Below are 27,041 nucleotides of genomic sequence, written 5' to 3'. Positions count from 1 at the left end.
ACAGCCAAAAGCACAATCAGAACAGGACAGAAAAAAAGAGTTGGAAGGAACCTTGTAGGTCATCTAGTCCAACCCTCTTCCCAAGCAGGAGACCCTACTACACCATTACTGACAGATGGCAGCTCAGTCTCTACTTCAAAGCTTCCAATGATGAAGCTCCCACAATTTTTGAAGGCAAATGGTTCCACCGGTTGATTCGTTCAGTCAGAAAATTTCTCCTTATTGTATATTTCTCTTTTTGTTGTAAGCAGCCCAGTCTTCTGGGAGTTGGGTGGCATGTAAATTAAATTTAATTAGTTAAATAATTATATATATATTAAAAAATCTAGGTTTCAATATCTCCTTGTTCAGTCTCCATCCGTTATTTCCTTCAAGTGCTTAGGAAAATACCGTGAATCTCAAGGAGAGGGCCCATTTGGGAAAGAGGAAAAGTGGATCCCTAGTTTCATCTCTCAGGATTTAGAAAGAGGCCACGTTTCCTTGACGGTCACTTTATAAGTGGAAACCTTCCCCGTGGCTAGCTAGTTATTTATTTATTTTTAGTTTATTTATTGGATTTGTATGCCACCCCTCTCCGAGGACTCTCCAATGTTTAAAGCAAAAGTCACCGGCCTCTTGAGACTTTTACTTCACAAGCCTGCCTCTCTGCTCTCTTCTAGCGCCTCCTCCATCGAAAGGCGGCGGCGGCGGCGGCGGCGGCGGCGGCAGCAGTGAGAACAGCCTGCTCCGCCTTCTTTGTGTGGAGAGGCCGACCGGCCGGCCGTGTTTCCCGCCGCCGCCTCTCTGAAATTCAGGCGGGAGTAGAGGAAAGGCGCCCGCAATGGCCGGAGCGCGGAAGCGGGGCGCGGCCCACTCCCTCGCAGGCTTCAGGCGGAGCGCAGGGCAGGAGGAAACCATTCCCCAGGGCTTGCTTCGGGCAGCTAGGAAGAGCGGCCAGTTAAACCTGTCCGGCCGGGAGTTGACCGAAGGTGAGCAGGGCCAGAGCCAGGTTTCCCTCACCCTAATGAGCGAAGGTAGATTTAGCCTTGCGCCTCTCTAAAGAAAGACGTATAAGAAATAAATAGAAGAAATAGATAAAATAAAAGACTTGCCCAGCCTGCCCTTCGTTTCCAAGCCGGAAGGGCGGGGATTCAACACCCCAACCTGGGGGGAGAGACGAAGGGGTCTTTTTCTACCCAACCCTTAGGCAGGGAGTGGGGAGGGAGGATTTTGCATTATTGTGCATCATTCAAACCTCTTGTGTCGCCGGGATTTTTCCACCCTCAGGAGAAAACCGTTTTTGCGTGTATTGCCTTTATTTTGTTTTCTTCCTGTGGTCCTTTGGGTTTTGTCTTTCTTAGTTGCTCCGGGAACAAACAAACACACAAACGCACCCCATCCCCGCAAAAGCCGGTTTTGAGTAACACCCGGGGTAGGCAAAGTTGACTCTTCTATGACTTGTGGACTTCAACTCCCAGAATTCCTGAGCCAATCATGCTAGTTCAGGAATTCTGGGCGTTGAAGTCCCCATGTCATAGAAGAGCCAACTTTGCCTACCCTTGAGTAACACCAATTATAAGCTCCTCCTGCAACTCTTGAACCACCCTCCTGGGGCAATATATAAAAAAGCATGACTGCATTAGTCAAAGGCTTTTATGTTGCCCCAGCAGCATTTATTAATTGCATTGCTTCTTGGATGAGAAGCAAAACGTCTTCAAAGAACAACCAGAAAGTTCAGTTGTCTCTTGAAAAAAAAAGCACCTTTGGGGAAGACTGCGTTAGCGGTTTCGTAGGTTTACAAACCAATTTTAGAGGGCATTAAACTTCTCATCCCCAGTCTATCACTGAAGCAGCTTACATTAGTTTTTTCCTCTTCTCTCTTATGGCACATGTGCAGTCTCCAAATTCTAGGATCAAATATACTTAATTATTTGCAGTTTGCGGACTTCTGAATAAAAGGAGATACTACATCTTTTAAAATTTTAGAAAATGTGTAATTCTTCTAAGAAATAACATCTGTATTCAAAATCCACAAATTTATTCCAAAATCAATATTAGCTTTGGAACAGGGATGGGGAACAATAACTCTTTAGTGACTTGTGGACTTCAACTCCCAGAATTCCTGAGCCAGCCAGAATTCTGGGAGTTGAAGTCCACAAGTCACTCTTGCTTAAGATTAGAATAATGATAACAATAATGGAAGATGAATGGTTACTACATGATTATTTCATATGGATATATCCTATTTTTGTATGCAGTGCCTCTACATGTATGGCGAATAAATTTGGATACTCCAGAAGAGGCCCACCAAAACCTCTCTTTCGGTGGTGCTGATCGCTGGTGGGAGCAAACCGACCTCAACAAACTGATTTTGTCTTCTAACAAACTGCAGTGTCTTTCTGAAGATATCAAACTCTTACCTGCCCTCACTGTGCTTGATGTGAGTAAAATAACTGATGAATGACTGTTACTTTTACGTTACTAATCTTGCGTTGATCACTTTTGGGGGGAAACATCTTCTGGTCTTTTAATTGTAAGAGTTTTGTTGAAAGATATATTTTTGAGCTGTCTGTTGATGCTTTTTTCACTTCCTCCCTCTCTTGCACATATTCACACACTCTTATAGAATGTAGCGTTAAGAGCTTTTTGTTGTAATCATAGGTTTATAGGCACTGAAATTTGGAATGGAATATTGCTGAAGAGTGATATTTTAGCCTAATTGAGTGCTGAATAAAACCTTAATTCTTCCTCTATGGAAAGGCAGCAAAGTCCAGGCTGAGTAAGCATCCTGCAGAATCCATGACTACGGGGGAAAGCATTTAACTTGGTATGCAACATGAAGAAAACCTATAGCTAACTTCCATATAAGGAAATATATGCCTTACTCACATTCCTTTGCAAACACACAATCCAGGAAAAAGGCAAAGAATGGAGCTTCCGTTAATTATCTATAGGAGAGTCATGAGAAGCTTGCCTTATATGGCGCAAGAGTGAATTGTAGTTGGAGGATGGCTTAATGTGTGTGGCGTTCGCGAATTGGTTATTCTGTACCACATGTCAGAAGAGTGAAATACAATAAAAGGAGCGATCCTGATTTAACAGAGGTCGCCTCATCGAGAAAACTTTCTCTGTCATTTCATTCTGATGTGGCAATCATGGCATGCTGTGCCTCCCTAGAGGTCGACCCACTGAAGGAGGGCTGCATGCCTTCAGCTTTTCTTGCACAGAGTAATCCCAGTTCAAACTCTTGTCCAATTAGTTACCTAATCTTAAATCACTGATTTTATTCACAAAATGTTGTGAAGTTAGAATGAATGTTGGCCTTCTGACTGAGGAATCCTTAGCCTTGTGTAATACAGTTGTCTTTTTTCCTCATAGTTCTGATCGTTGAAGAGCCTTTGATATCTGAAATAAAAATATGCTTTTATTTTAAAACTTTATTAAATACAAGTTCAGGAATTCTTGGAAAAAGCTTTGCCTCGTATTTCCATTGCTAGTTCTTTAGAAACCTGAATACACCTCAAACAATTTAGCAAGAACTTTGTTGCAATAACCTTAAGCCAAAATAAGCAAACCACCTATATGAAGCTCTCCTCAGTTTAAAGATTGCTTTTCGTCCTTGCCTTTCACATTTTTTCCTCCTTCCCATCATTTTTCATCGTCTGATGAAATGGTAAAAATCAGAAGCACAAACTCTGTAATTTAGTGCATATTTCAATGGATAGCATAATTTTAATTTTCAAAGTCTACCATATGGCACATTTGAGCGTTCAATATATCATATTCTAGCCAAAAAGAAGTTCTGACAATTTTTTATTGCTTTTAGGTGCATGATAATCAACTCACATCGCTCCCTTCTGCTATAGGATCACTGGAAAATCTTCAGAAACTTAATGTGAGGTAAAAACATTCTATAAATGAAATATTCATGGAACAGAATCTTTTGAAATACAGTTCATAATAACTACTAGTACGTTCAAAAGTATTTGCAAGCCTTGGGTTTCCCCCCCCCCCCCAAGAACAGGGTGTTTTAAATTGTAAATATGTATTTACGAAGATAAATGAATTAGGTTTCTTTTATTTAGAAAAATGAGGCTTTTTAGTTCAGATTGGTCATATGTTTTGTTCTGCATAAAGCAAATCTTAAAGTTCAAAGCTATATTTTCCTCAAGTCGACCTCAACTTCTGGTGATCTCAAGAACATGTTGGTTTTTTTGAAATAAGAAAGAAGTGTCTTTTTTACCTTTCCAATTTAGTCACAGCCCTGGAATTTCCTGATAATCCCCCATTCTAATTCTAACTTGAGTAGCAGACTAGCACTAGCATCAAGGATACCTTATGTGACTATATACTGTATGTAAAGTGTCTGTTCCCCTTCTCTTTTTTGTATCCTCTATTCCAGGGGTGGGCAATTAATTTTGCTATAGGGCCGCATGAGAAATTGGGGTGGTTTTAGAGGGCCGGACTAATATAATTAACTCAGTTCTACCCAATACTGTATATTATTGGGTAGAACTGAATTAATTATATTATAATTATAAATTATAATTATATATTATATTATATTCTATATAATATATAATATATATTATTATATATTATACAGTAATACCTCATGATACGAACTTAATTGGTGCAAGGAGGAGGTTCGTATGACGAAAGGTTCGTAAGACGAAACATTGTTTCCCATAGGAAACAATGTAAAGTCAATTAATCTGTGCAACCAAAAAAACCCCCGCAAAAAAACGGCTTTCGGCGACTGCTGGGAAGCCGCGCGGCTGTTTTAAAAGGTGACAGCCAGCCTGGGGGGCCGGCTGCGACCTTTTAAAACAGCCGCGCGGCTTCCCAGCTGTCTCCCGAAGGCGAACGCGGAAGTTCGGCTTTGGCGTTCGGCTTCAGGAGACAGCTGGGAAGCGGCGCGGCTGTTTTAAAAGGTTGCAGCCGGCCTGGGGGGCTTCCCAGCAACCTCCCGAAGCCGAACACGGAAGTTCGGCTTTGGCATTCAGGTTCGGGAGACAGCTGGGAAGCCGCGCGGCTGTTTTAAAAGGTGACAGCCGGGCTGGGGGGCTTCCCAGCAACCTCCCGAACCGAACCCGGGGTTCAGAAAAATTTTGCCTCTTCTTACGAACTTTGTTCGAGTTACGAACCGGCGTTCGGGAGGCTTCTGGGAAGCCCCGCCGCCCGGCTGTCACCTTTTAAAACAGCCGCGCGGCTTCCCAGCAGTCTCCGAATGCCGGTTCGTAACTCGAAAAAAGTTCGTAAGAAGAGGCAAAATTTTTCTGAACCCCGGGTTCGTATCACGAGTTGTTCGTAAGACGAGGGGTTCGTATCTTGAGGTACCACTGTATATTATATCTTGAACACCTGGTTCTTATCTAGAAAAGTTGAACCGACCTCTGCGGGCCGGTCACAGACAGCGGGCAGGCTGCATCCGGCCCTTGGGCCGCATCTTTATTTATTTATTTATTTATTTATTTATTTGATTTTTATGCCGCCCTTCTCCTTAGACTCAGGGCGGCTTACAACATGTTAGTAATAGCACTTTTAACAGAGCCAGCCTATTACCCTCACAATCCGGGTCCTCATCTTGCCCAGGTCTGATCTATTCCAAGATGGTAAAGTATGTTGAGTGGCAGGTAAGAGAAAATAGAACCTTTTCTGGTGACATTTGCCCTCTGGAATGCCATCCTTCCAGAGATCTGATAGGCTCCCGTCCCTATTGGCATTCCATAAGGTCCTGGAGATGTGGCAACTATATAAATCCATAGCATAGTTTTCATCTGGAAGTTTAAACATCTCTGGCAAGGGGTAAAGGGCTGGGGGGGGGATATCAAAGTACATGTTACTTAAGCATATGATAACAGCAGTATATGTGCTCTTAAATTTCTCAGTTTTTGAAATTTTGAATATTTCTCATTGTTAAGAAATTATGTAAGTACTTGCAGGCTTTGACATTTTCCTTTAATTGCGAATTTGATTTTTTTTTAAATGTAAAGAATGTTATTCTGTTAATATAATCCCTGAATTGCAAGCCACCGACTAGTTCTAGAAGGGCATGGTTCTTAGTTCTTAACCTAGTAGAGAAAATAATTTCACAAAAGGTAGATTAATTAAGGTAACAGTCGTTCAAAAAAGCAAAAGTGGTACATACTGTAGTTATTTATTAAACTTAATAGCAGACATATTGTATATTAATGCAGCCCTTCACAATTCCTATTTTATCAATAGTCATAATAAACTGCAAAAGATACCAGAAGAGCTCATTCAGCTAAAACACCTGAGGAACCTGCTTCTCCAGCACAATGAATTGTATCACTTGCCTGATGAATTTGGGCAGCTTGTCAGCTTGGAAGAGTTGGTAAGTAGAAACTGATGGTTTATTACTTTCTCTTTTGGTTGTGGTTGCTACTGTTTAATTGATTCGTTTCTCATAGATTAAGTACAGTACATTTCTAGGAGTTGAAGTAGGTGACTTCCAAGTGTTGTGGTTGGCTTCAGCCCAGCTCCTTTAGCTGGGGATTTTGATGTAGATCAGTGGGAGTCATCTGTGTACAGAACACCAGTCTGGTTGCAGCAGCCAGATGTCTCAGACAGCGAAGCAGAATCATAGGCAGAGGGAGGAGCCGGGGTGGTGCAGCAGGTAGAGTGCTGTACTGCCACTGAAGCTGACTGTAGATCTGTAGGTCAGTGGTTCAAATCTCATCACCGGCTCAAGGTTGACTCAGCCTTCCATCCTTCCGAGGTGGGTAAAATGAGGACCCGGATTGTGGGGGCAATATGCTGGCTCTGTTAAAAAGTGCTATTGCTAACATGTTGTAAGCCGCCCTGAGTCTAAAGAGAAGAGCGGCATAAAAATCGAATAAATAAAATAAAATAAATAAAAAATAAAAGGCAGTGAGGAGGAAGAAACAGACAGGGGAATGGGTTCAGCCAGCCCACCACCTAGCCCACCAGCTAGAGGGTCCTTGGACTCAGAAGGGGAAGACGTCATGAATAATCCTATCTTGAATCCCCACGTGAGGAGGATCTTGGGAAGGCAAGAACAGCTGCGCAAGCGTAGAAACAAATAATAGAGCACAGCTGTTCAGAATTAATGATGCTGCTGAAACCCTGATAAAAAAAGGGAGGGTTGGAGTGCTGGGCATGGGTGTTTATTGTAGGTGTTTGGAAGAAAGAAGATTGTTGCAACGTGGCTGCATTTTGGTTTGGTTTTCTGTGAAATCTGGGACACTCAAACAGAAAAGGGCTGTGCGAATTTGAGTGACTTTATGGACTCATAAATCACCCCTTTGTTCTGGCACAAGCCGAGAATGAAATGATGCTGAGAATGAAATGAAAGGAACCAATTTGATTCTGTCTGGCTCATTTGTCTATAGGTAGGACAGGCCAAAGCTTTGATGTCAGAACTCAAAGTGGAAGGTAGAATTGTGCTAACCAATTTGTTTTCAGCTAAACCATGTTTCTTAAACAGGTTATAAATTACAACATGTTTTCTCACATAGCTCAGGTACAAAATAAGTAAAACAGGGTTTCTTTTCTTTCTTTCTGTAGGATATCTCTAATAACCATATCTCTGGTATCCCTACAAGTTTTGCTTTCCTTATAAACTTGGTGCGTCTCAATTTAAGTTCCAATCAATTAAAGAATCTGCCAAAAGAAATCAGTGCAATGAAAAGTAAGTAACTATTGAATTATATTTAATTATTGGTTTATTTTTATTATCTAATTTTCCAATTTCTAAAAGAGGTTTTTTGAAAGAATGTCAGTAGTTTCTTTTCCTTTTAAGAAATTTTGTTTTAATATACTACTGTAAAGGAAAAGATGGCATGCTAATTTTAAATACACTATGAGGCTAAGTCTGTTGTTTGGGAAAATGAGCAAAGTATACTTCTGTCCAGTTATTAGTAGCACTCTGCATGCATTCTAGCTACATACTACATACTAGTGTAGAAATTATTTACCATAAACTCCATAGTGTACATTTTCTTACTATTTTAAATAGAGAATTTGAAGTAGTGTTTTTTTAAGTGTCTCTTAATATTTTTATAACATATACTGATATACATCATGTTGAATCCCAACAGTATTTCTATAACTTTGCATATTATGCACATGGCATACATACATTTGGGAATTTTTCCTTATTGATCTTTCTTAAACAGTTTCTGGGGGTAGCATATTGAAAACCTGTATGATTGTATTCTTTACTAAGGCATCAATGACAGTTTTGGTACTGATCATGCAATTTCTTTCTCCATTTGTTCTGTTCCTCTAGGTTTAAGACAGCTGGATTGCACAAAGAATTTCCTGGAAACTATACCTCCTGAACTGGGCAGTATGGCTTCATTAGAACAACTTTATCTAAGGAGAAATAAGTTGTGCTACTTGCCAGATTTTCATTCATGTACATATTTAAAGGTAGGATCAGTTTTCTTTCAATGCTTTGGCCTATTAGCAGATAGTGGAGATTTGAATTGAATCTGGCAATTTTTATCAAAATGAAATTATCTGTATCACAATGTTACTGCAGCAGTTCCAACTGTTATATGCACTATTGAGATAAAGATTTTGTCATTTACCCTCTATCCATAGCAGACAGTAGTGATATATAATGGTGAAACGGGGCCAAGCTTAATTGTTAATATAGTTACCTATTGAAATTGCATTTTAATTGAATTTTTCTTTAATAAAAATAGAATTAGAAGTTGTCTATATATAATAACACATATAATGTTTTCAGTTAGCATGTTTTAATGAAATGAGGAATACATTTACAAGTTATAACAGCAATATATTTTCAGAATATGGGTACATTTAAAAAAATGAAATGATCAGAATTGTAATTATATTTGTGGAGGAACAGGTGAGATTTAGTTCACAATAATCGTTATGTCTTCAATGCTTGTAAGATTGTAATGCGATATCATACTTAAGGAATTCTGAATTACAATATTATCTATTGTTACTTTTAAACTTACAAAATTTCAAAAAAAATGTTGGCATATTTTGCTTTTTAGACAACTTTAACTTAAGCGATATTAAGAACAATATTATTTCTTTTTTATTTTTCTAGGAATTGCATGTTGGTGAAAATCAGATTGAAATATTAAGAGCTGAACAACTGAAGTATCTGAATTCCTTATGTGTGTTGGAACTAAGAGATAATAGGTTGAAATCATTGCCTGATGAAATTACTCTGCTACAGGGATTAGAACGACTAGACTTATCCAACAATGATATTAGCAAGTAGGAAGTATATTTATTATTTTTACTTGTGCAGGAAGAAACATTATATGTTAACTCCATTCAAAACCACACTTTTGCTTTTGGAAAGTGTGATTTTCATGAAACTGTAGAAATAAGCCTTTTCTAACAATGCTGTTGAAAATAATGAATGGTGGAAATATTTATAATGCATTTACTTGGTTTGATGGATGCAATCTCTGAAATAACTCTTTTATGTTATCAGTCTTCCTTGTAAATTAGGAAACCTTTCTCAGATGAAATTTTTAGCGCTGGAAGGAAATCCTTTAAGAGCAATCCGAAGGGATATTCTACAAGTAAGTATACATAATGTACATGCCTTGTTTCTGATTCTTTATAATCTTAAGATAAACTACCATATTTTTTGGAGTCTTAAGATGCACTGGGGTATAAGATGCACCCTAGTTTTGGGAGAGGAAAATCGTGAAAAGAATCTGCTTACCAGGTATTTATCTAGCTAGCATCCTTAGCATTATATTATTTTATTCCTGATTAGAGTTTTTAAAAAAAGCTTTTTTCGGAGAGAGTAACAATGAAAGAGCTTGCAAGCCATTAAGAGCTGGGAACATCATTAGCACCTGGAAAGAAACATTCAGAGCAATAGAGCAATGGAAAAACCCTGCAAAGACTTAGGGCTTGGAAAACATTATTAGCAGAGAGTAACAATGAAAGGCTTGCAAGCTGGTGAGAGCTGGGAACATTGTTAGCACCTGTTTAGGGCTGGAAATAAACTTATTCAGAGCAAGTTAGAGCAATGAAAAAACCCTGGAAAGTCTTAGGGAAACATTCTTTGAAGATAGTAACAGTGAAAGAGCTTGCAAGTCAGTAAGATCTGGGGACATTGTTAGTACCTGGTTAGGGTTGGAAAGAAACATTCAGAGCAAGTAAAGCAATTAACAAAAAAACACTACAAAGACAAGGTTTGGAAAACATTCTTCACAGAGAGAAATAATGAAAGAGCTTGCAAGCTGGTAACAGCTGGGAATATAATTAGCACCTGTTTAGGGCTGGAAAGAAACTTACTCAGAGCAAGTTAGAGCAATGGACAAAAACCCTGCAAAGACTTAGGACTTGGAAAACATTCTTCGCAAAGAGAAACAATGAAAGAGACTGCAAGGTAAGGGCTGGTAAGATCGGTAGCAGCTAGTTAGGGCTGGGGGGGGGGGGGAGAAAGCTACATTCAAAGTATAAAACGCACCCAAATTATCAGCCTCTTTTAGGGAGGAAAGAGGTGCACAGAGTGGGCCTCCTCCGGGTCCCGTCAACTAAACAATGTCGGTTGGCGGGCCCCAGGGGAAGAGCCTTCTCTGTGGCGGCACCGACTCTCTGGAACCAACTCCCCCCGGAGATCAGAACTGCCCCTACTCTTCCTGCCTTCCGTAAACTCCTCAAAACCCACCTTTGCCGTCAGGCATGGGGGAACTAAACATCTCCCCCTGGGCACATTTAATTTATACATGGTATGCCTGTGTGTGTGTCTGTTAGTATATGGGGTTTTTTAAATCTTTAAATATTTTAATTAATTGAATTATTTATGATTTGTTTTACACTTGTTGTGAGCCGCCCCGAGTCTTCGGAGAGGGGCGGCATACAAATCCAAATAATAAATAAATAAATAAATCTTATACCCCCAAAATACGGTACTTATGCTTTTAATTCTTTCATTTTAGAAAGGAACACAAGAAATCCTGAAATATCTTAGAAGCAAAATACAAGGTAAATTATTTAAATGTTGAACATTATAATTAAGCAAGACTTTGGAATACAGTATTTGTCAAACTCTTATTGCAAAATGTTTTAGTAATTTTAACAGAAATGTGTATTTTTATTTTGGAATATGGAAGTGCCAAATAATCATGCAACCTTCCTGGGTGATGGAGCAAAATATTGTGAAAGACCACTTATTTATTGAAATATCCTTTTACTAGAATTGAGTCAGTAGTTTTGAAGATTTTTCAAAGAACAATTCCAAATATTTTCCAGGGATGCTATATTTAGAACAGACCTAAATTTGTGGTGGAGGAATTAATCCTGGTATTAAGCAATTACTTTTGGTGATGGACAAAGACCAAAAGTGAGGAAAAATTCACTCTACATTTGGTTCTGGTTCTGTCTACAACTATTCAGTGCTAGGAATCTTCCAGTCCATTTAATTGAACAAGTTTGATTTTTGAATGCATGCATCTGACATGAAAAATATTTAAAGTTGAATATTTTAATCTTTTCTGTTAAATACAAACTAAGCTTATTGGTAAAATTTGAAATAAACTCAATAGATTTTACATGTCAGATTTGATTTGAACCTATATTTTTTGTAGATGATGAAATAATTAACCCAAATGGAGAATTTCCCATGACAGCAATGACTTTGCCAAGTCAATCCAAAATTAATATGCATGCTATTACTGCTCTGAAGACATTAGATTATAGGTAGGACTATTTTAGTTTTATAAAACTATTTTCTATAATTCCTTGCCTCTGGGATGTCTTTCACCTAATACTGAATGAATCAACTTTGCTGAAAATTTGAATTCCTTTAAAACAGATTTTGATATGTATAACTATGGTCTTAGTACAAGTACATATGCAAAGTTTGTTAATTATTTTAATTTTCAATTATTATTTTAATATTTGTATTAATTGTTAGGTTTTTTTTTAATGTAAACCTTAAAATGTTAGAAGAATAAAAGCACAATAAAAGTAAACAAATTTATGAAAGTATTGAGCTTCAGGGTAGATGTGTACTCAAATCCTTTAAAAGTATTTCATTGTTTATATTTATTTAGAACTATGAATACAACCATTTTTGTTTATAAAATATAAACCATGGAATCAATCATTACAACTTAATTAAAACAACAACCTATGGTTTTCAAAAATTGCTGCTTGAGATGAATGTTTGCACCCAAGCTGTAGCCCCTAAGAAGTCTCTTATACAGTGGTACCTCTACTTACGAACTTAATTTGTTCCGTGACCAGGTTCTTAAGTAGAAAAGTTTGTAAGAAGCAATTTTTCCCATAGGAATCAATGTAAAAGCAAATAATGTGTGCGATTGGGGAAACCACAGGGAAGGTGGAGGCCCTGTTTCCTCCCAGGAGATTCCTAGAGTGGCCCTACAGAGGCTTATTCCTGCCTTTTCTGTTTACAGTTTCGGAGGCTCGGGTTTGTAACTGGAAAATGGTTGTTAAGAAGAGGCAAAAAAAAAATCTTGAACACCCAGTTCTTATCTAGAAAAGTTCATAAGTAGAGGTGTTTGTAGGTAGAGCTACCACTATATCAGGGAAATGTCTTATTTATACTTGAATGAAAGAAATATAGCAAGTCATCTTCATTACATGAATTGTAATTTTCTACCTAAATCATTGATATAGATGCCAAGAGCTTTGTCAAGCAGACATCATTGCAAAGACTAGATAAGTCAGCCCAGTGTTTGTTGTGATATAGCTATCTTGTCTTGTGATTTTGTAGGTACAGTATGTACAGTAAAACCTTATTTTAATCGACCGATTGTAGGCGTAGGTGTAGAGTCTGTTATTGAAAAAAAATGAATTGGAAAGCATAGAGATTTGGGTTATGAAGTTCATGCCCAAATTAGATGAATCAAAACATACATTTGCATGCAAGGTTTATTGTATTTGGTCTGGCATAACAGAAGATATTTGTAAGGTTTAAAAAAGGAATGATTTTTAAAATCATTAATGTATGACATGTTTAACATTTAATGTGTTTTTATAACATTCCAAATAAAAAATGTCTAGAGGAAACTAGACTGATCGTCTTTATCCTTTCAAACAAGATAACTTTTTAAAATGTTGTACAGTGAGAAACAGGCCGTTGTAATACCAGATGAAGTTCTGAATGCAGTTGGAGACAATCCAGTCAGTACTGTAAACTTCAGCAAGAATAATCTGACTGAAATTCCAGCAAGGTACTATTTTTTAATAGTTTTTAATATTGTTCTTTCTGCCTATAAAGAAAACTTACAGGTAGTCCTTGCCTAATGACCCCAATTGGGACCAGAATATGCATTAGTAAGTGATGCAGTTGTTAGACAAAACATTGCACGATCAAACCTACACCTCTTAGCAACGGCAGTTCTATAATCCTGATTGTGGTTGTTATGTAAGAATCATGTCATAAAGCAAGGACCTCATGCTTCTGCCCTATTCTGCAGTGCTCACCCCTACTCAGGGCTGGATTCCTCTTACTGTTTTCTACCAGTGCGCATTGCAATGTTTTGCGTGTTATGCTTGTGCGCATGTGTTCCCTAGTGTGATTTTGCTTCTGTGCATGTGTGGAGGGACAATTTTATTTCTGAACATGCTTAGAGAGCCAAAAAAATCATCAAAAATTGGGGGGGGGGGGGAAGATGGCAACGTGCATGGACCAGCAAAGACAGTACTGGAGCCGTCGCACTAAAACTGTATAATCAGCGGGCCACTATCAGAACGATGCACTGGACCGCACCAGCAGGAACCCACGTCTGCCTCTACTACAACTCCCCTACTTGCCTATCTCTCCACTATCTCTGCCCTTTTAGCCACCTCACACTATGCCACCCTGCATTCTGCCCTGTGTTTTACCAACCATGCCACTCTACGTTTCCTTGGTCCTGTTGCCGTTTTCCACTGTTCCTGCTTTCCCTGCACTATACCCTGTAAGCTGTATTTTTCTGCACTACACTGCCCCTGCCACACTATGCCCCACTATGCTTCATCTCTGCTTCACACACACTTCCATTTCCCTGTGTTCTGCCACCATCCATCATACTTAATAATATACGGTAAGCGCCTGATCTCTATAGATTTCCGTCTCACTTTGGGCTGAAAGGTAGGCTTTTAATTTTAGGGTTTTTTCCCCCCTAGTGTTTCTTAGCAATTGCTTATGTATTTTTCTCAAACAGGGTATGTTTGTTTTCCTTCTCTTTTAACTGTGAAATATAGGCCAGGTTAAAAAAAACTATAAAAGTTTAAATGCATTATCAGTGTTATTTTTAAAAACAGCTCCAAATAATGCAGATTTAACAACATCAATTAAATTGCTTGCTTAGTTGTTTGTTTATTTTTACAATTTTTCCAGGATTGTGGAATTAAAAGAATCTGTGAGTGATATTAATTTTAGTTTCAATAAGCTGTCTTCTGTTTCACTGGAGCTCTGTATGCTTCACAGACTGACACATTTGGAACTCAGGTAAGCAATTCCTGAAAAATTTCAAAGCTGCATTTCTATTATACCTGTCTGAGTTTTTGTTTTCTTCCCAAATGCAAAAAAAAATATTGAAAGGTTATCTAAGAACTCAATTCAGAAATGTCAAGAGTAGGATAAAATCAATTCAGATGTATTGCAAAGGGTCTTGAAAATAAACCTTTCTCTCAAAATCATCAGTATGATCAGTTAGGAATGTTTCATAGACTCAAGTTCATTTAATTCAGTGAGATTTCAGAATTGTGGTCTTGGGATCCCCAATAAAGTATCTTGGTTGCATGACAATTATTATAAATAGAAACCCCTTTTAGACACTCCCTCTTAATATGAGGGCAAGGCTTATTTGATTCCTATGAATCTGACTAATGTTGACTCAGATATGGTTGAAATCCAAGATTATATGATTGCATATTGCAGTATGTAAGATTTGGGATTAAGAGTGGCTTTAGTTTACTTTCAGCCATGGAATCCTACTGGTTGATTTTGGGCCACTTGCCCTCTCTTCTACTACATCGGATTGTTATGTGGGGGAAAAATTAAGTTTTGTACACTGCTTACATACAAGGACATGCCGAATAAACATACTAATGTTGAAGGCAATACTTTCCTTATCAAAAGGAGACTTTGCATAATATGAGGTCTGCTTATTTGTATTTATTATCCTAGCTGTATAGATACAAGTAGAAAGAAGAGCCCTTTATGTTTAGGCCAATGTTTCTTAACCCTGGCAACTTGATGCATGGATTTTAACTTCCAGACATTTGCTAGTTGGGAAATAGATGTTTCCAAATCTTCAAATTGTCATAGTTGAGAAAAACCGAATTAGGCCATCTAGAGTAATTTTCAATCATGCTAGCTGGAAGTTCCTAACAGACTTTGAGAACAGCAGTTCTCCTATTGTTTGACCCCAGAACCACTTTCCTTTAAAACTCAGGTATATTAATTTATGTTTGATGGGGGAACATCATTTTATGTATGTTTTATATTACATACCAGTAGTTCAATTTAAATATTGACATATAATAAAAAGTGATTGCTTTTCTGTTTGACAATTTAGAAATAACATTTTGACATCTCTGCCAGATGAAATAGAAGCATTAGCAAAACTACGGACAATAAATCTTGCCTTTAACAGGTAAATGCTCTTACAGTCTCTCATTTGGTCTTATATGGTGCTCTTATTTGTATTTTGGAAAGCATTGTGCATTTATGTCACCCAACAAGTCTGGTGTACAATGCAGGAAACTTTAGGGAGAGTTCATATTTGAAAAAGTTATCTTTTGACAATGGAAATACCTGTCCATAGAGGTAGAGCAGGCAATTTGTCATTCGGAGAACAATTATACATTTTAAAAAGCATTTGTTAAAGTAACATCATGTCCATAAGCTTTATAAAAATTATCCTTGGCTGGCCAATAAATTTAATAAATTAAATTAAATTAAATATGATGGGTAGGATCCAATTGGCTTTTCAGGATAGAAAATTATTTTTTAAAAATACTTTATCCCCTGAAATCACTATCATTAAAAATATTTCTTTGTACTTTATTCCTTATAATTAAGGTTTTTATAAATTGTATGTGCTTAGAGTTTACTATATAGTAATGTCATCATTCATCACTCATCATGTTTTTCAATAGAGTATACCATGATCACAAAATTTCATAGAGTAGCATTCTCTAGCATGATCAGAACAGTATATTGTTGGTTCTGTTTCCATGGATTTTTTTCCCCCTTTAGTGTGATCAAATTATTTTAACCTACCTATTTAGTAATGAAATGCATATTAATTTTTATAGATTTAAAATATTTCCAAATGTCCTCTATCGCATCCTGACTCTTGAAGCCATTCTTCTTGGAAATAATCAGATTGGATCCCTAGATCCCCAACAGTTACAGAAGATGGAAAAGCTCAGTACGCTAGATCTTCAAAATAATGATCTCCTACAGATTCCATCAGAACTTGGGAATTGTGACAGTCTCAGGTGACCACATTAAGCTTTGACTGTTTCTAAATTCTTTGGTAATATTTAATTTATTAAATTACAAACATTTATTGGGGATTTCATAGAGGGTTTACTGCTTTATTGATGTCTGTTGAATTGAGTTGCTTTTATTTTTCATATATGTACTATTTAGTAATTTGTGGATATGGAGCAACAGACAATATTTTATTTCTTAGGATAGTTTACATAATTTTCAGTTAGGAGCACTTTGCCACGGGCTCCTATTTTTACTTACGTATTTGTTCATTTTGTTCAAATAAATTCAATTGTTTAGCTGTCAATTTGAGCAGCTGAGCAGAGTTAAAAACACAATAAATAATAAAAAATGAATCATAAAAACAAAAAATACCTTTTAAAATACATTGAAACAATAAAAAACTGTTACCACTATAACCATTTTGCCACTCCACATCACCCCTGCCCAGTCCTCAGGCAACAGGCTTCCGTAAACTACTTAAGACCCACCTATACCGCCAGGCATGGGGGATTTGAGACATCTTTCCCCCAGGCTTATTATAATTTATGTTTTGTATGTATGTGCTGTTTGGTTTTTAATTATGATAGGGTTTTTAGTTTTTTAATATTAGATTTGTGCCATTATAATATTGTTTTTATCGTTGTTGTGAGCCGCCCCGAGTCTTCTAATAAATTATTATTATTATTATTATTCTGTTGGGCCTAATTAGGCAAATAGATATAATTGAATGGGGGGAGGATGTCCCTTAAATAAATTGGCTCTATTCCATATAGGGCTTGAAATGACATTATCCGCAACTTGAACTGAACCTGTAAACAGACTGCCAACCAATGCAGCTCACACAGCACAAGTGTAAATGTGCAGTGATCTAAGTGTGCATATAACTATCCACACCACATTTTGTAGCGGCTGAAGCTTATGGATTGTCTTCAAGAGTAGCCCCATGTAGAGTGTGTTATGTGGAAGTGACCAGGACATGAGTGATGGAGAGTAGAGCATATTTATGTCCTATCAAGCTAAGTAAATGCTTGAATATCATATACACCAAATTCAATTTAATAAAAACCTCAGAATCCATTTGTCGGAAAGGCCATGTCTAAATAAATCAAATCCTTCTTTCTCCTGTGGGGAATGAAGAAGACAGGGTACACTCAGTTTTCTGAGAATTCCAGGTGTGATGGCTATGCAATTAATTACCTAAAGTGGAGCAGTTCAGTTTTAAAGTAAATAAACTGATAATCATTATTCAGAATACTAATAAGGCCCAAAGAAGATTTAATGGCTTTTGATGTGCAGACCTTGTTTTAAGAATTTAGAATGGATTATGGCTTCTTTTATGTAGTATGTTTATCTTGTAAGTTGCATGTAGAAGTGCAATAGAAGCTTGTAAGAAAACCAATTGAACAAAATATGAAGCTGATTTCAGGTCTGCCTTTGAGATACCGAGTAGACTTTGAGATAGAAAGTAAACTTTAAAGAGAGGTGCTGAGAGGACATGATTTCAGGGGTAAGCCTGTAGAGGAGAAAAAAACATTTTAACAAGTGGCAAAAAGTATTACTGAAAGGTAAATAGATTATATTGCTGTTGAATGTTTAATCTAGCAAAATCCTTATGCGAATGGAAGCATTTTGAAGACGTTGATTCAGCTTTCTGCAGTTTGAATAAGAGGAGTCTCCATGGATTTTCTCACTCCTTCTGAATGTTTCTGTACTCTTATAGACTCTGCATCTGAATGAACAGCAGCTTTAATTGATTTCTCTCTTTCTCTTAGAGTACTTTTATTGGAAGGTAACCCTTTCCGAACTCCTCGTGCAGCTATTCTGGCCAAAGGAACAACTGCTGTGCTTGAGTATCTGAAAAGCAGGATTCCTACTGCTGCTGCTGATGTGAACTAAACAGGGTGCAACGTCTTCCTTTTTGAAGAACAAAGATCATGGTGTTTATGTTGTTGAGAAACATAAGTTGAAAATGTGTTTGCTATTCATGTATACAATGTTAAGGCTTTGATCTGAAGGCTATTATAGAAGAAGTATAAACTAAAGATTTGGTTGCCATTGGTACATGAATGTAACACGCATTTTAAAATCGGATTCAGTTTCAGAAATAGCATTTATACTTATGCAACAAATGCTTATGCAACAAATGCAACAGATGTTTATAGAAAAAAATGTACAATATAATGTATCACAAATATTAACCCAGGGTTTTCCCAACTTTGGAACTGGTAGGCTCTCATGGTTTTTGTGGATTTTATAGGCATTATTGCAAATATAGTTTTGCAGGAAGCAAACTGGTGAGGTTCTGTTCCGTTCTATTAATCCTTTCATCCCCCCCACCCCCACCCATATATCACATTGTAAATATTCTCTTCAAATGTTTTCCTTGTATTCAGTCCTCTCCTATGTTTGTTTCCTGATTGAAAGGATAAACACACTTGTGGTATCCTACTTGGCTTCCTTTCAGATTATTTTATTCTGATACAAAGTCTCTGTCTGAGTGAGGATTCCTACCAAATTCCAGTCCTGAAATACTAAGTAAACATTCAGTTAATTAAGAACATAAGAAGAGCCTGCTGAATTAGAGCAAAGCCCATTGAATCCAGCATTCTGTCACACAGTGGCCCACCAATAATAAGGCCCATGGGGATCTTGAGCAGAAAGAGAAGGCAAGACCTCCCTTTCCCTTGACCCCCAACAAATGGTACTCAAGGGAATCCTGCCTGTCTCAACCAACATAGAGGCAGCACATGGAGACCTGTTTCAATAACCACCAATACTCTTGGCATCCATGGATCTGTCTAATCCTGCCTTGGAGCTATCAAGGCTGATAGCTGTCACGACCTCTTCTGGAAGTGAATTCCATAAACCAACAACTCTCTGTGTGAAGAAATATTTCACTTTATTTGTTCTCACTTTCTTACCTATGAGCTTTAGGGAGTGCCCCCTTGTCCTAGTATTTTGTGATAGAGAAAATAATTTTTCTCTATCCACCTTTTCTATTCCATGCATGATTTTATACACTTTGATCAAGTCACTCCTTAAACGCCTTCTTTCAAGGCTGAAGAGACCAAGGCGTTGCAACCTGGTATCATAAGGGAGGTGCTCCATTTCCTTATACTTGTTGCCCTTTTTTGCACCTTTTCCAGTTCCATTATATCCTTCTTGAGATGCAGTGACCAGAACTGTACATAGTAATCCAAGTGTGGTCTCACCATCGATTTGTACAGAGGCAATACAACACTTACCGACTTATTTTCGATTCCCTTCCTAATCATGCCAAGCATGGAATTTGCTTTTTTTACTGCTGCTGCGCACTGGGCTGACATCTTCATTGAGCTGTCCACCAAAACCCCAAGATCCCTTTCTTGGGTTGTCTCAGAAAGTTTGGTCCCCATCAGTTGGTAGGTATAATTGGGGTTCTTTGCCCCAATGTGCATAACTGATGAGTTGTACTGCTGAATCACTAGTGTTAAGACTGAGGTTTTAATTCCTCGTATGCTACTTTCTGTTCAGCAATATATGGGATTATTGTTGGACACAAGTACAAGAGTGATTGCAAAAGCTGCAATCCTAATTGAATACAAGCTTAAGAGACAGCTGGTTCTAATTCAGACATGGGCAACTATGCCCCCTTTTACAAGCTATGGATTTTAATGCGCAGATTTCCTGAGAGGAATGGCTGCTGACTCAGGAATTCTGGGAAATGAAGTCCACAGGTGATAAAGGGGCCATAGTTGCCCACCTGGGTCTAGCTTCCACCTATATATCCCCACATCTGCCTACCCCAATCAGCTGTTCCAGGAAGAGGCGATTTCTCCAGAATCTTGATACTAGATGCCCATTGATACATTAATGAAGGCCTATTTTAGAGAAAATGTGCTGATTAAAGGTAAAGAAGGTGCCATGGCACCTTCTAGATGTTTGCTTTTGTCTATATAATAAAATGTTTTGGGTTCTCTATAGGAATTCTTACAGATCAAAGAGGTGTTTGGGGGCATTATTATAATGTCCAACAAATATGTTTTGAGTGCTCCTGTGTGAAGCAGTAGAGACCGGCCTTTTTAGCAGCTGGGAAGTTGAGGATAGCATAAAAGCTACACTAGTGCATTATAAATGTGAGGGGGGGGGAAGGGAGGAAGAGAGAGGGACAGAGAGATAGAGACAGACAGATAGACTTCACCCTGTATGAACTTTGGCTACAGCAGGATCACCAACCTTCAAAATTCAAAATCCCCAGGAGAGCAAATGTTTCTATGGTGGCAGCTGCTGGGAAAGTAACCTTTAAAGCTGCTCTTTTATGTTCTGAACTATGCTTCAGATAAATTAGGGGAGTTTTTAAAACAAAACAAAGTGTAAATCTAAGTGCAAGTAAAACCAATGAGAAACTTGTTGCTGATTATTGATACTTGCTTTCTGTGAGAGATAAAAGATGAGATCGTTGCAATACATTGCTCTGAAGGCAGAATGTTTACAATAAGGTGACTTTATTTATACAATAGACTTTTTAATATATTATTCAAAACACTTCTTTTAAATACTGAAAAAATTTGAGTACATCAAAGCCGAAAATGGCTCTGCTATACGCTGCACAGCATTTTTTGAGTCCCTGTATTCTTTTTATGTACAGAAAGCATCTGCAAAATGCATTCTAGACACAATATACACCTTACCAGTTAGTGTCAATACGCAAAGTAAAATGAAAAAGATACTATCTGTATGTGCAAATTAAAGATAATTGATTTCACTGAATCAATTCATTTAAAATATAGCTTTAAAGTACTTTTTCACATAAAATGAAGCAGCTTTCAAGTTCAGTAAATCTGTATACTGCAAAACATTGAGTTACATTCACAATCTATGTTCATAAAGTAGTAAATGATTCTTCATTCAGCCTTATTTACAATGATATTGTAATTAAACTGAAAAGTATTTTGTCATATAGCAATCTTTTTAACACATACAAAAATGACAGTTCTGTATATAATTTAAGCTCAAAATCACAATTGTTTCAAAATATTAATTACAATACAGCTATCTCTATAATTAAACATGTGTTTTATAAAATGGTAAAATTTGTAATAAAGTAAGTTGTTGGTTTTTACTTGATTACAGTACTCACAAGTAGAAAAACGTAACTAATAAGTCTTTGTCTTGCCCAGTGTTAAGCCACTTAAGCTAGCAAAGAGGCAGGAAAGGCCCCGATTTATAAAAATTCAGCCTCTTGTGCTGAACTGGTGTGGCTTATTGATGTTCAGAATAAAACTTCACAAAGGGGCATGAACATTCTAGATGGAATGAAATGCTGTGGAAACTTAATAGACATTAAAAGTTCATAAAGATTGAAGACTAGTCTGAATTCATTAAAAAAAAGAAGAATCCACTATCAGGAATTTGCTGTGTGCTGAGACAAATATTTTTAGCCTCTGGGTGTCGCTGTTGGGTTTCTCTAACAGGATTATCATTGTAAGTACACAAAGTGAGTTTTTAAATTACAAGCAATGCATTAAAAAAAAATTCTAACTTCTGATTTAAAATTGTTTAATACATTTCTTCTGTTTGGAATGTAGGTGAATAAAGGCAGACATGAACTAAAGGAAAAATATAATAATTCCGAATAGATCTTAGGTATTTTACTAAAAATAATATTTTATAGCTCTTAAGTATTCTTCACTTCCACCTTTACATGAAAGTTAAATTTCAATCGGTCATTGGAAATGGTTGCTCTTGGTACTCAAGACCCACCTATATCGCAAGACATGGGGGAACTAAGACATCTCCCCCAGGCTTTTTATATTCCATGTTTGGTGTGTATGTGCTGTATGGTTTTTAATTATTGGGGTTTTAATATATTTTTATTATTAGATTTGTCCCATTGTTATACTGTTTTTATTACTGTTGTGAGCCGCCTCGAGTCTTCGGAGAGGGGTGGCATACAAATCTAATAAATTATTATTATTATGATTGAATCCTACCAATAGCTCTTCTCATTTGCTTGGGCATTCTGGAAAAAAAAAGGCATGCATTGTTGCCCTTGAGAACACTCACAAGCTAATTCAGTTTTTACTGAGAAATAGGTGGCACAGCTTCAGTGACAAAATGTTTCACGAGCTCCTCAGTTAAGAATATATTTTTTCCAAAATGTCAGGCATGAGATCTACCTCACCGAGGTTGTTTTCTTGAAGATGTTTCATTATCCAAACTAAGTAATACAGTAGTACCTCTAGATACGAGTTTAATTCGTTCCAGAAGGGAGCTTGTATGTCGAACAACTCGTATCTGGAACAAATGGCTTTAGACTTTGTTTTTCCCCTCCGAGATAACCAGAAGCAAGGATTCTTGCGCCACCTAGTGGATGCTCGGCTCGTATCCCGAATTTGAGCTCGGGTCTGGAACAGAAATTTCTCCTCGTCGCTCATAACTTGGAATACTCGCATGTGGAGCAGCTCGTATCTAAAGGTACTATTATCATCAATACTATGCATTACCAAGCCCTGATAATGAAACATCTACAAGAAAATAACAGAGCCCAGGATTATCAAGGACCCCTCATTTCAACCCTGAGCTACAAATATTCTTTATAGATTTACAGTGATTAAATCTTCATGGGGAAAAAATAGATTTGAATTAAAAAAATCTCTCCTAAGTTAACATGATGAGGTCCTTTGCACGAAAAGGATACGCTGAAGCTATGGAAGTAATAATAAATCTGATATTGCCGTGAAAATCTACCACGGGAATCTGTCAGCTCTAAAGTGAAGGAAGACGATCCTGACAAAACTGGGAAGTTTGACAACACATTTTGTGAGAGATTTTAAACGGTACTCACCATTAGCAGCAAGGGCAAAATAGAATTCACAACAGCAAAATGGTTCGCTTTCCTAACCATTGCCCTAATGTGACTTCCTGATTAATAATCAATTGTATCTTATACTAATATTTACACATGAATTAAAAACTTTACATCATTTGTATGAGAAGGACAAGTCTAATTTTAACCAGTTGCAATTTTTTAAAGAGGCCCTTGTATAAAAGATAACTTTAAAAATGGCTGCACTTATTTTAATTTTTTTTTTAATGTCATACCTATCAAAATGATTCCATGTACTTACAAGGTGATGGTTACAATTTTGTACCTCCTAAAATGAGTCTGCACGGCATCTTATTAACTAGATTGCTTTTTACATTACTTTCTATAAATAGTCGTTCTGGCAAGAAAACCTGTAAAAGAGTTCTGAGAGCAAATGCTTGTTAAGATCATTCTTTACAGCAGTGTTTCCCAAGCTTGGCAACTTGAAGATATCTGGACTTCAACTCCCAGAATTCCCCAGCCAGCATTCGCTGGCTGGGGAATTCTGGGAGTTGAAGTCCAAATATCTTCAAGTTGCCAAGGTTGGGAAACACTGCTTTAGAGGGACTGTTACAGGCAAATTGGCCTAGCTTCAGGAACAGCTGTAAATCCATTTGCTCTCTATACGGCAAAGTCCTATTTCTCAGGTGTGTGTGTGTGTGTGTGTGTGAATGCATGCATAAACAGCTGAATGGAAGCCAAAAAACCCAGAGCTGTCCCTCTCTCCTGGTTCTTTTAATGACACTTTAAGGCATGTTTGAGCATAGCGTTTTTTGTATATAGTCAGGGTTGGCTAGCACAACTGTCACCATGGAAACAAATGCAGCAAAACCCAATTTGAATGAGAAGTAGGAGCTGAACGGAGCAGTTCAGCTCCAGCAGGGGCCTTTAAAAAAGCCTTGCCAAAGATGACTGAATAGATTTGCTCGGATTACCTGTTTGGAAATGGGAAGGGCGACTTTAGCTTTATAGTCTCTGCTCTGTGTTTTCAGAACTGTCTAAAGATCATAGTGGGATTAGTGACACGTGCAGCCCTTCAAAAATTTAATAAATGTTATATTTCGGGTGGAGCACTACATTATTTGATTTATCACCACCTTTCATTTTGGAGCTCAAAGTAGGATAACTACTGACTGACTGAAAGCCACCCAATCAGCTTGCACGATTAAGGATAGACTTGAATCTGGGTCTTTTGGTGCTGGTCTAACATCTTAAGATTACATGTTATTCCTTATCTGATGCTCTATTAATTTAAGAGGATGGGAAGAGAGAAAGATTTCCATATTTATCTCTTCTTTCCAACTAGGCCCCCTTTTCTGATGTGGATGTTTAACAGAACTCAGCGGGATGTGATGTACTTTGGCCTAATACATCTGCTATTGTCCTTGGGTGTATTTCTTAGTCTCCCAACCTCTGCATCCCCTAACTGGATGCTTGCAAGATGGGAACTTCCAGCTAGTATAGTCAGCTTCAGAAGCACTACTAGGACATAATGGAATGTGTTAGTAGAGAAAACATGAATTGGCTTTCTACTCGAAGTAACCCTGAGAAGAAGCAGGGAATAACTTTTTCTTAATGATTTCATGCCCTTTAAAAAGGTAGACTCCTTAAAGGTCCCTAAATAACATAAATATCATTCTGTTGGGGGAAAGCGGTCCATGTATGGCAATTAAGCCAGTACTTGACTTGGAAATGCTACGCTCACTGCTTTATGATGCCAAGGCTTCAACCAATGCTAATTAAGGCATGCGTCAGATTGCACTTTTGCAAACTACATCTTGCCAAGGTGCAATTGTGGTTTTAAGAAGAAGAAATGTAGTGTAAAGCACACACCTCAATGGTGATTTTGAGACATTAATTTATATTAATGCTTGCCTTTCGCAAGCTCCTAAAAACCCGCCTCTGCCGTCAGGCATGGGGGAACTGAGATATTCTTTTCCCCTAAGCCTTTATAATTTATGCATGGTATGTTTGTTTGTATGTATGTTTGGTTTTAGAATTAAGGGTTTTTTAAGCTGTTTTGTATTGGATTTACATGCTGTTTTTATTCTGTTGTTAGCCGCCCCGAGTCTGCGGAGAGGTGCGGCATACAAATCCAATAAATAATAATAATAATAATATTGGCATTTTACAGAAAAAGCAATGCTGTCCCATTTTCCTTACTCGTGTCATACTCTAATCAAATCTGCATGATTTCTGATTCATTGAGATAATTTCAGTAAGAGGAAAAGAAGGGCTAAAGAGAATAGCAGAACAAAATCATGGCTAAAATGGCTAAAATGTAGAAGCAAAGGATCTTCACATTTTTGCAAAGCATTCTTTTTGATTTAAAATTTAGCAGACCTCTAATTTATATTGTGAATTATTTAAATGGGATATTTTTATCGCTAGGAAGATAGAATATTAATTTTGTACAAGATTTTTATACAGGTTTAGGGCAAAAGTGTTAATAAATATCAACTTATTACGTAATTAATTTTTTGCTTAGTTTGAGATAATCAGTTATTTTTGTTACGAATGAATAATTCCAAACCAAGGCCTCTTATTTAAACCATAGAGCAGGGTCTCAAATCTTGGCAACTTTAAGCCTGGAAAACCTCAACTCCCAGAATTTTGGGAGTTGAAGCCCTCCAGGCTTAAAGTTGCCAAGGTTGGAGACCCCTGCCATAGATTATCTATCTTTGGAATCAAAGAAATTTCCTTCTCATGCACAACCTGGAGTACTGTAATATAAATTACAGTAATCTAATTTTCTATTTACTACGTAGTAAGTAAGTAATTTTCTATTTACTACGTAGTTGTAAGTCAAACTGGAAGCACATAGCAAAATTGACCCCCCCCCCAAAAAAAATATTTTGTATTATTAAAGCCATCCCCTTATTTGCACATTGTGCTAATGTGCACATTTTTGTTAAAATATTAACAAATTTTTGGTAAGGACATTTTTCTGCACAGAAGTTTTTTATACCATTTTTTTCCAGCAGGTGGACTAATTTGACTCTAGAAACAATGCACAAAGTTGGTAATATAAATGATCACCTAATTGTTTGGAGTCCAAGATACCAAAGGGAATAATACTATTTCTCTTACTAGGTTGGTTGGTTACAGACAAAGGGGAGACATTGCCCATAGCAGCATAGTGTTCAAAATTCAAGAAATGGTTTTCTTTATGGTCACACACAAATTGTGACAAAAAATGAAAGTTTTCTAGATTTTCTCTCTCCTTATTCAGAAAAATATTGGACTCTTGGGCGAATCAATCTATGGCAAAATAATTTAACTCACGAATTCCAAAGTTGGGTTTGTTTTCAAAGTCATTTGGCGTGGTAAAAATTGGATGTATGGTGGCAAATTTATGCATATATGAATTTTCTTTCTCATGGCAGTCAAAGGACTAGTGGCAATTTTCAGATGTCTGACATTTGAGTTACAAGAATATTCAGTTACATACTTTCTTAGATTATGTGAAGGGCAACAAAATACTTGTATTTCCTTTCCTTCCTATCACTGTGTTCAGAATTGTACCATTCTAAACCTGTCCATATCTGAATGTTCTGGTAACTCAAAGTAAGATTTCATTCATCTGATGACCGTGGACTACAATCCTTGGAAGCTTACACCGGTTTGTGTAATTTAGGGTCTTCTAAACATATAGTCCAAACTGCCAGCATAAACAGAGGTTGGGATGCTTGGAGGTTATGGAAGTTGAAGTCCAAACTATTTGTGAACCATCAACTAGGTTGATACAACATGTTACTCTTT

General features: G+C 37.3%; 2 protein-coding genes across 2 annotated transcripts in view; one reads left to right on the top strand and one right to left on the bottom strand.

Annotated features, from left to right (window-relative positions):
- Nucleotides 1-27,041, bottom strand: part of SRSF11 (serine and arginine rich splicing factor 11) — a 233,712-nt gene that overhangs the window by 32,638 nt on the left and 174,033 nt on the right. The gene's annotated exons all lie outside the window — the stretch shown is intronic.
- LRRC40 (leucine rich repeat containing 40) lies at nucleotides 670-18,880 on the top strand. The gene is made up of 15 exons (XM_070746136.1): nucleotides 670-968; nucleotides 2,238-2,419; nucleotides 3,806-3,879; nucleotides 6,208-6,337; nucleotides 7,531-7,654; nucleotides 8,255-8,397; nucleotides 9,053-9,225; nucleotides 9,449-9,539; nucleotides 10,914-10,959; nucleotides 11,562-11,673; nucleotides 13,065-13,172; nucleotides 14,324-14,434; nucleotides 15,507-15,584; nucleotides 16,249-16,434; nucleotides 18,205-18,880. Exons 1-15 carry the CDS (start codon nucleotides 821-823, stop codon nucleotides 18,326-18,328), a joined length of 1,830 nt encoding a protein of 609 aa, XP_070602237.1. The 5' UTR covers nucleotides 670-820; the 3' UTR covers nucleotides 18,329-18,880.

Source organism: Erythrolamprus reginae, chromosome 3 (genome assembly GCF_031021105.1).
Source record: "Erythrolamprus reginae isolate rEryReg1 chromosome 3, rEryReg1.hap1, whole genome shotgun sequence".
In the NCBI taxonomy this organism is placed as follows: Eukaryota; Metazoa; Chordata; class Lepidosauria; order Squamata; family Dipsadidae; genus Erythrolamprus; species Erythrolamprus reginae.
The sequence above is the reverse complement of the archived record's forward strand: the minus strand, read 5'-3'. Positions and strand labels throughout refer to the sequence as shown.